We start from the raw sequence: 10352 nt of genomic DNA on the forward strand, positions 1-10352 counted from the left end.
TCAAACTACCAATGGCATTTTTCACAGAACTAGAACCAAAAATTTCACAATTTGTATGGAAACATGAAAGACCCCAAATAGCCATAGCAATCTTGAGAAAGAAAAACGGAGCTAAAGGAATCAGGCTCCCTGACTTCAGACTATACTACAAAGCTACAGTAATCAAGATAGTATGGTACTGGCACAAAAACAGAAATATAGATCAATGGAACAGGATAGAAAGCCCAGAGATAAACCCAGGCACATATGGTCGCCTTGTCTTTGATAAAGGAGGCAAAAATATACAGTGGAGAAAAGACAGCCTCTTCAATAAGTGGTGCTGGGAAAACTGGACAGCTACATGTAAAAGAAGGAAATTAGAACACTCCCTAACACCACTGCGCATATACCCTGAGAAAACCATAATTCAAAAGGAGTCATGTACCAAAATGTTCACTGCAGGTCTACTTACAATAACCAGGACACGGAAGCAACCTAAGTGTCCATCGACCGATGAATGGATAAAGAAGATGTGGCACATATATACATTGGAATGTTACTCAGCCATAAAAAGAAACAAAACTGAGTTATTTGTAGTGAGGTGGGTGGACCTAGAGTCTGTCATACAGAGTGAAGTAAGTCAGAAGGAGAAAAACAAATACCATATGCTAACACATATATATGGAATCTAAAAATAAAAATAAAAGTTCGGACAAACCTAGGGGCACGATAGGATTAAAGATGCACACACAGAGAATGGACTTGAGGACATGCACAGGGGGAAGGGTAAGCTGGGACGAAGTAAGAGAGTAGCACTGACATATATACACTACCAAATGTAAAACAGATAGCTAGTGGGAAGCAGCTGCATTGCACAGGAGATCAGCTCGGTGCTTTGTGACCACCTAGAGGGATGGGATAGTGAGGGTGGGTGGGACATGCAAGAGGGAGGTGATATGGGGATATATGTATACATACAGCTGATTTACTTTGTTATACAGCAGAAACTAACACAACATTGTAAAGCAATTATACTCCAATAAAGATGTTTAAAAAATAAAATAAAATAAAATGAAGGTACCTTTTACAATGTTATTGTAAATAGAAGAAATACAGAAAAGCTCTAACAGGGGAAAGAAAAAAAAATATATATATGCACACACACTAACAAGGTACCTATGGACAAGAAAATGAGAAAATATGTGACTATGTCATTGAAAACCAGCACATTTATAAGAGCTCCACAATTCTCATAATCAATCCCTGTCACCAAAGAAGACTTCCATCAAATTGAAAGTGAGTATCTGAAAGCAAAATATTTTAAGTTTATCTAAGGGTGTGCTTCTTGCTCTATTCAAGCTAGCAAATACTTATTGAGGGTCTGCTACCTACTAAACATCCATAATACAATCTCAGTTACATATAACAGTAGCTCAAACTACACTTACCATTAGGAGTACAAGTTCATCCTCTGGAACAGGCTCTAGATCGGGAACAGTAAAAGATTCTGGAAACTGTGCTCCATTGGTCAGGGCTTCAGCAGCTTTTATGGTGGTTGAGAAACATTCTAACCAGGCCCACTCATTTGGATTCCACGATGCAGGGTCAGGGAGGCAGTTCTGGTGGTGTGGTGGCACTGGAGGATTACACAGCAGCTGATCCAGATGAAGTCCCACAGCAAGGGAAGCCAGACATTGCATATAGGGGCTGTGAACAAGCTGGTCACCACAAACCACATGAGGCTAAGAGAAAATGCAAGGATATTATGCTGAAGAGCCTCTGCCAAATAATACATATTAGCCTCCTGCATTCTGAAAGCCTGTAGTCATATTTTAACTTTACTGTTTTTTTTAAGCTTTTTACTTTGAAATAATTTTAGATACATAGAGAGTTGCAGAGATAGTACAGAGAATTCCTATAAACCCTTCACCCAACCTTCTGTAATGTTCACATCTTATATAACCATGGTGCGATAATCAAAGCTAAGAAAGTAACATTGGTTACAATAATAACTAAACCACAGAACTTTATAGGGTTTCCCACTAATGCTCCTTTTCTTTTCTTTTCTTTCTTAAAAATATTTATTTATTTATTGGCTGTGTCGGGACTTAGTTGCAGCACGCAGGCTCTAGAGGGCCCAGACTTAGTTGCCCCTTGGCATGTGGGATCTTAGTTCCCCAAACAGGGATCGAACCCACCTCCCCTGCACTGGAAGGCGAATTCTTAACCACTGGACCACCAGGGAAGTCCCTAATGCTCCTCTTCTGCTCCAAGATTCAACCCAGGACACCACACTGCATTTAGCATATTTTCATTGCAGTTTTTCTTGAATTAAAAAAAAAAGGCAGATAACTGAACCATGGAGACCTGCTCCCTGTCACATTTCCTCCTTTACCAAAAGAACCCTGGTAGCCATCAAAGACAGCCTTCTTCCCTGGCCCTCCCTAGATATACTACAGCAACTCTGTGACAGACTGAGCGATTCAGAAAAGAAAACGTAGGCAAACCTGAGTGAAATTAACTCGGTGTGGTAAGAGCTGATTAGATTAATGTAGCATGGCAAAAAAAAAGGAAAAAGGAAAAACCCCAGATGAGCTCTGCCTAGGAGCAGCATACTGTGACTACTGAGGGCTGGAAGACAGGCTATACAGGATCATGGCCTGGGCTACAAGACCAAATTCCATAATTTCCCATTCTAGTATTTAATGACCTTACTTAATTCAACCTTACCTCTTCTACTAAACTTTCCACAAGGATTCACCTGATAAAGTGGACAGGATGTTCACTCTGACGCCCATATCCATTCCCCCTCCCAACTGTGGGATGGCGAAGCCACACAAAAATAGATATATGGGTCAGAAAAGGGAAGATGATATACTCTGAGGTACAGGGATTTAAAGAAGTTTTAGAATGACTAAATAATCTGAAATGAATAATAGAAACACTATACAAATTTGAGGGTTATTTAAAAATTTTACTCCCACTAAAATAAAGTAAAAGCAGGCTTAGGATTACTAAACAACTGTTTCAGACATGAATTATCTTCATTTGATTCCGCCCAAACAGCCCCACTTATTTTACTCAGACCTCATACTCTTAAGGGATAAATTCAAAGCAATAATTCCAATTCCAAAGCACCAGTCATCTGTAGATCTGCAAGAACGAGTGTAATCAGTTACCTTTTCATAGGCATACTGCTCCTGAAGCATCACGGGGAGCCGCTCCAGAAACGCTCTCATGCAGGGAGCCATGTTTAATCCCAGAACACCCTGCTGTTTCAGTGCTGTCCTACAGGTTGCTAAAACATGATTGGCAGCAGCCCATTCTGCTGTACAATTCACGACCAAAACATCCTGATGAAAAATAAACCATGCCACATGACATTTGTTTAAATAAAAGAGAGACATTCCATCACCATTCATATATGAGAAATTCCTTCTAGTAATACATTAAACACTTTTGCTTTTTGGAAATTTTATGTTATACTTTTAATGCCTATGAACTTCAAAACATCCTAAATTTTGTCTAAGGTAAAAAACAAGTGAATAACTGTAAAATTTGTGAACTACCTTGGATTAGCTGATTCTTCTTAAAGAGACTGAACTATTTGCTATCTCATAGGACTTGTAGGACAAGGTATCTAGTATATTTTAAGAGTCAGACATGACCACAAGGACACTAGAGGAAGTAGTACTCTGCTAAGGGACACACATCTACAAGAGAAGCAGCACTGCTCTGTGGCTCTATGGTTTATTCTATGCAGGCTACTACTGCCTATGGTCTGATTCTATATTTTACTTCTAGTAGGACTGTTCATGCAGGTTTTCAGCTCTATTTTAATACTACCACATATTAACCACATAAATGTAAACTAAAGCAGCACACTGGCACTATTCATTAAGGGTATGAAAAGCAATATTGTAAGAGATAATGTCATATCATAGAATTATTTCACAGTAGAGGGCTAGTATTTTTTAGTAGAACATTAAATTTGAAAGCCAAGATATATTCTGTATAGCTGAGTTAAAGGTCTTTGAGATAGTCCTTCTTTTCAGGGAAAATTCTTTAGATAATTTAGTGCTGTCTCAAAAATCATGGCAGAAAGTAATAAATTCTCTTTATAACTTCCAGTGGAAAGTCATTCAATAATTAAGCATTTTTCCCAAAGTATAGGGTATAGGAGAGTACCAGGTTCTAGTTTTCCTTCTGCCACTAAATAGCTGCATTACCTTGGGCAAGTAATAATCCCTCTGGATATCATTTTTCGCCTTGGTAAAGTGGGATGCTTGGACTACGATTTTTAAGATGTCTTATAAGCTAACAACTTACAACCTGATATGATTGTAAAATTACCTTTGATCTATTTGAGCAAGCAGCTACCCCAACATCTGGAATCCATACTGTGGTCTGAATAGCTCCAGAGCCAATCACAACAGTTTGCAAGACAGAGCCATCCTAAAATGAGATGTATTTATCAATACACACTACTTAACTAGTTAGCCTTTATTTACATTTTAAATTTATACTTCATGTTCACAAAAACTTATTGTAAAACCTACACTTTAGCTACATTTGGCAATGCCCAACTGCATACTACTATCCGATTTTCTAGAGCCTTTTCTAAGTGATTTTAAAAATACATCATTAAGAAAAAATAAGGGCAGGGGCACCTTCAAGATGGCAGAGGAGTGAGACGTGGAGATCACCTTCCTCCCCGCAAATACATCAAAAATACATCTACATGTGGAACAACTCCTACAGAACACCTACTGAATGCTGGCAGAAGACTTCAGACTTCCCAAAAGGCAAGAAACTCCCCACATACCTGGGTAGGGCAAAAGAAAAAAGGAAAAACAGAGACAAAAGAATAGGGACGGACAGGATCTGCAGCTCGGGGAGGGAGCTGTGAAGGAGGAGAAGTTTCCACACACTAGGAAGCCCCTTCACTGGCGGAGACTGTGGGTGGGCGAGGGGGAAGCTTCAGAGTCACGGAGAAGAGCGCAGCAACCGGGGTGCAGAAAGCAAAGTGGAGAGACTCCAGCACAGAGGATCAGTGTCAACCAGCACTCACCAGCCTGAAAGGCTCATCTGCTCACCTGCCAGAGCAGGTGGGGGCTGGGAGCTGAGGCTCGGGCTTCAGAGATCGGATCCCAAGGAGAGGACTGGGGTTGGCTGCGTGAACACAGCCTGAAGGGGGCTAGTGCATCAGAACTACCCAGAAGGGAGTCCAGGGAAAAGTCTGGACCTGTCTAAGAGGCAAGAGACCATTGTTTTGGGTGTGCAAGGAGAGGGGATTCAGAGCACTGCCTAGATGAGCTCCAGAGACGGGCATGAGCAGCAGCTGTCAGCGCGGACACGAGGCACGGGCGTGAGATGCTAAGGCTGCTGCTGCAGCCACCAAGAGGCCTGTTTGCAAGCACAGGTCACTATCCACACCTCCCCTCCCGGGAGCCTGTGCAGCCTGCCACTGCCAGGGTCCCGTGATCCAGGGACAACTTCCCCAGGAGAACACACGTTGTGCCTCAGGCTGTTGCAATGTCACACTAGCCTCTGCCACGGCAGGCTCGCCCAGCATTCCGTACTCCTCCCTCCCCCTGGCCTGAGTGAGCCAGAGCCCCCTAATCAGCCGCTCCTTTAACCCCATCATGTCTGGGCGAGGAACAGATGCCCTCAGGTGACCTACATGCAGATGTGGGGCCAAATCCAAAGCTGAACCCCGGGAGCTGTGCAAACAAAGAAGAGAAAGGGAAATCTCTCCCAGCAGCCTCAGGAGCAGCGGATTAAATCTCCACAATCAACTTGATGTACCCTGCATCTGTGGAATACCTGAATAGACAAGAAATCATCCCAAAATTGAGGCAGTGCACTTTGGGAGCAACTGTAGACTTGGGATTTGCTTTCTGCGTCTAATTTGTTTCTGGTTTTATGTTTATCTTAGTTTAGTTTTTAGAACTTACTATCACTGGTAGATTTGTTTACTGATTTGGTTTCTCTCTTCCTTATATATATATATATATATATATATATATACACACACACATATATGTATATATGTGTATATATATATATAATTTTTTTTGCTTTTTCTTTCTGTGAGTGTGCATGTGTGTGCTTCTTAGTGTAATTCTGTCTGTATAGCTTTGCTTTTGCCATTTGTCCTAGGGTTCTGACTGTCCATTTTTTGGTTTTTTTTTTTTTAGTATAGTTTTTAGCAATTGTTATCATTGGTGGATTTGTTTTTTGGTTTGGTAGCTCTCTTCTTTCTATTGTTTTATTACTTTTTAATTTTTAATAATTTTTTTCTATTTTAATAACTTTATTTTATTTTTTTTATTATTTCTTTCTTTCCTTCTTTCTTTCTTTTTTCTCCCTTTTCTTCTCAGCCGTGTGGCTGACAGGGTCTTGGTGCTCCGGCCTGGTTTCAGGCCTGAGCCTCTCAGGTGGGACAGCCGAATTCAGGACACTGGACCACCGGAGACCTCCCAGCCCCATGTAATATCAAATGGTGAAACCTCTCCCAGAGAACTCCATCTCAATGCTAAAACCAAGCTCCACACAACGACCAGCAAGCTCCAGTGATGGACACCCCATGTCAAACAACTAGCAAGACAGGAACACAACCCCACTCATTAGCAGAAACGCTGCCTAAAATCATACTGAGTTCACAGACACACCACAGGACATGGTCCTGCCAACCAGAAAGACAATACCCAGCCCCACCCACCAGGCACCAGTCCCCTCCAACAAGCCTACACAACCCACTGAAATAACCTTACCCACTGGGGGCAGACACCAAAAAACAATGGGAAATACGAACCTGCAGCCTGCGAAAAGGAGACCCTGAACACAGTAAGTTAAGCAAAATGAGAAGACAGAGAAATAGACAGCAGATGAAGGAGCAAGGTAAAAACCCACCAGACCAAACAAATGAAGAGGAAATAGGCAGTCTACCTGAAAAGAATTCAGAATAATGATAGTAAGGATGATCCAAAATCTTGGAAATAGAATAGAGAATATACAAGAAACATTTAACAAGAACCTAGAAGGACTAAAGAGCAAACAAACAATGATGAACAACACAATAAATGAAATTAAAAATTCTCTAGAAGGAATCAATAGCAGAATAACTGAGGCAGAAGAACGGATAAGTGACCTGGAAGATAAAATAGTGGAAATAACTACCACAGGCCAGAATACAGAAAAAAGAAAGAAAAGAATTGAGGACAGCCTCAGAGACTTCTGGGACAACATTAAACGCACCAACATTCGAATTCTAGGGGTCCCAGAAGAAGGGGAAACAAAAAAGGACTGAAAAAATATTTGAAGAGATTATAGTTGAAAACTTCCCTAATATGAGGAAGGAAATAGTCAATCAAGACCAGGAAGTGCAGAGAGTCCCATACAGGAAAAAATCCAAGGAGAAACATGCCAAGATACATATTAATCAAACCAACAAAAATTAAATTCAAAGAAAAAATATTAAAAGCAGCAAGGGAAAAGCAACCATTAACATACCAGGGAATCCCAAAAGGTTAACAGCTGATCTTTCAGCAGAAACTCTGCAAGCCAGAAGGGAGTGGCAGGACATATTTAAAGTGAGGAAAGTGAAACACCTACAGCCAAGATTACTCTACCCAGCAAGGATCTCATTCAGATTTGACGGAGAAATCAAAAACTCTACAGACAAGCAAAAGTTAAGAGAATTCAGCACTACCAAACCAGGCTCTACAACAAATGCTAAAGGAACTTCTCTAGGCAGGAAACACAAGAGAAGGAAAAGACCTACAATAACAAACCCAAAACAATTAAGAAAATGGTAATCGGAACATACATATCAATAACTACCTTAAATGTAAATGGATTAAGTGCTCCAACCAAAAGACAAAGACTGGCTGAATGGATACAAAAACAAGACCCGTATGTGTGCTGTCTACAAGAGACCCACTTCAAGCCTAGGGACACATACAGACTGAAAGGGAGGGGATGGAAAAAGATATTCCATGCAAATGGAAATCAGATGAATGCTGGAGTAGCAATTTTCATATCAGCCAAAATAGACTTTATAAGACTATTACAAGAGACAAAGAAGGACACTACATAATGATCAAGGGATCAATCCAAGAAGAAGATATAACAATTGTAAATATTTATGCACCCAACACAGGAGCACCTCAATACATAAGGCAAATGCTAACAGCCATAAAAGGGAAAATCGACAGTAACACATTAATAGTAGGGGACTTTAATACCCCACTTTCACCAATGGACAGATGAACCAAAATGAAAATAAATGAGGAAACACAAGCTTTAAATGATACATTAAACAAGATGGACTTAATTGATATTTACAGAACATTCCATCAAAAAACAGCAGTTTACACTTTCTTCTCAATTGCTCATTGAACACTCTCCAGGAGAGATCATATCGTGGGTCACAAATCAAGCCTTGGTAAATTTAAGAAAATTGTAATTGTATCAAGTATCTTTTCCGACCACAATGCTATGACACTCGATATCAATCACAGGAAAAAATCTGTAAAAAATACAAACACATGGAGGATAAACAATACACTACTAAATAACCAAGAGATCACTCAAGAAATCAAAGAAATTCTTAGAAAAGCAGAACCTTCTGAGACTGAACCGGGAAGAAACAGAAAATATAAACAGACCAATCACAAGTACTGAAATTGAAACTGTGATTAAAACTCTTCCAACAAACAAAAGCCCAGGACCAGATGGCTTCACGGGCAAATTCTATCAAACATTTAGAGACGAGCTAACACCTATCCTTCTCAAACTCTTCCAAAATACAGCAGAGGGAGAAACACTCCCAAACTCATTCTACAAGGCCACCATCACCCTGATACCAAAAAAAGACAAAGATACCACAAAAAAGAAAACTACAGTACAATATCACTGATGAACATATATGCAAAAATCCTCAACAAAATACCAGCAAACAGAATCCAATAGCACATTAAAAGGATCATACACCATGATCAAGTGGGGTTCATCCCAGGAATGCAAGGATTCTTCAATATACACAAATCAATCAATGTGATAAACCACACTAACAAACTGAAGGATAAAAACCATATGATCATCTCAATAGATGCAGAAAAAGCTTTTGACAAAATTTAACACCGATTTATGATAAAAATTCTCAAAAAGACGAAGATACCACAAAAAAAAGAAAACTACAGGCCAATATCACTGATGAACATACGTGCAAAAATCCTCAACAAATTACTAGCAAACTGAATCCAATAGCACATTAAAAGGATCATACACCATGATCAAGTGGGGTGTATCCCAGGAATGCAAGGATTCTTCAATATATGCAAATCAATCAATGTGATACACCATATTAACAAACTGAAGGATAAATACCATATGATAACCTCAACAGATGCAGAAAAAACTTTCGACAAAATTCAACACCCATTTATAATAAACCTCTCCAGAAAACAAGCATAGAGGGAAACTACCTCAACGGAATAAAGGTCATATATGAGAAACCCACAGCCAACATCGTTCTCAATGGTGAAAACCTGAAACCTTTCCTCTAAGATCAGGAACAAGACAAGGTTGCCCACTCTCACCACTATTATTCAACACAGTTTTGGAAGTTTTAGCCACAGCAATCAGAGAAGAAAAAGAAATAAAAGGAATCCAAATTGGAAAAGAAGAAGTAAAGCTGTCATTGTTTGCAGATGACATGATACTATACATAGAGGATCTTAAAGATGCTACCAGAAAACTACTAGATCCAATCAGTGAATTTGGTAAAGTAGCAGGATACAAAAGTAATGCACAGAAATCTCTTGTATTCCTATACACTGATGATGAAAAATCTGAAACAGAAATTAAGGAAACACTCCAATACCATATGATAACCTCAACAGATGCAGAAAAAACTTTCGACAAAATTCAACACCCATTTATAATAAACCTCTCCAGAAAACAAGCATAGAGGGAAACTACCTCAACGGAATAAAGGTCATATATGAGAAACCCACAGCCAACATCGTTCTCAATGGTGAAAACCTGAAACCTTTCCTCTAAGATCAGGAACAAGACAAGGTTGCCCACTCTCACCACTATTATTCAACACAGTTTTGGAAGTTTTAGCCACAGCAATCAGAGAAGAAAAAGAAATAAAAGGAATCCAAATCGGAAAAGAAGTAAAACTATCACTGTTAGCAGATGACATGATACTATACATAGAGGATCCTAAAGATGTGACCAGAAACTACTAGAGCTAATCAATGAATTTGGTAAAGTAGCAGGATACAAAAGTAATGCACAGAAATCTCTTGCATTCCTATACACTAATGATGAAAAATCTGAAAGAGAAATTAAGGAAACAC

At 39.6% G+C, this 10352-nt stretch overlaps 1 protein-coding gene across 1 annotated transcript in view; it reads right to left on the reverse strand.

Annotated features, from left to right (window-relative positions):
• The window catches only part of HERC1 (HECT and RLD domain containing E3 ubiquitin protein ligase family member 1), a 212402-nt gene that overhangs the window by 29838 nt on the left and 172212 nt on the right, over positions 1–10352 (reverse strand). The window contains exons 59-61 of the mRNA XM_028494914.2: positions 4333–4434; positions 3159–3332; positions 1428–1721 (exon numbers count right to left, since the gene is read on the reverse strand). Coding sequence (XP_028350715.1) covers positions 1428–1721; positions 3159–3332; positions 4333–4434 — 570 coding nt within the window. The remainder of the gene's footprint in view (positions 1–1427; positions 1722–3158; positions 3333–4332; positions 4435–10352) is intronic.

Source organism: Physeter macrocephalus, chromosome 11, assembly GCF_002837175.3.
Source record: "Physeter macrocephalus isolate SW-GA chromosome 11, ASM283717v5, whole genome shotgun sequence".
NCBI classification, from domain to species: Eukaryota; Metazoa; Chordata; class Mammalia; order Artiodactyla; family Physeteridae; genus Physeter; species Physeter macrocephalus.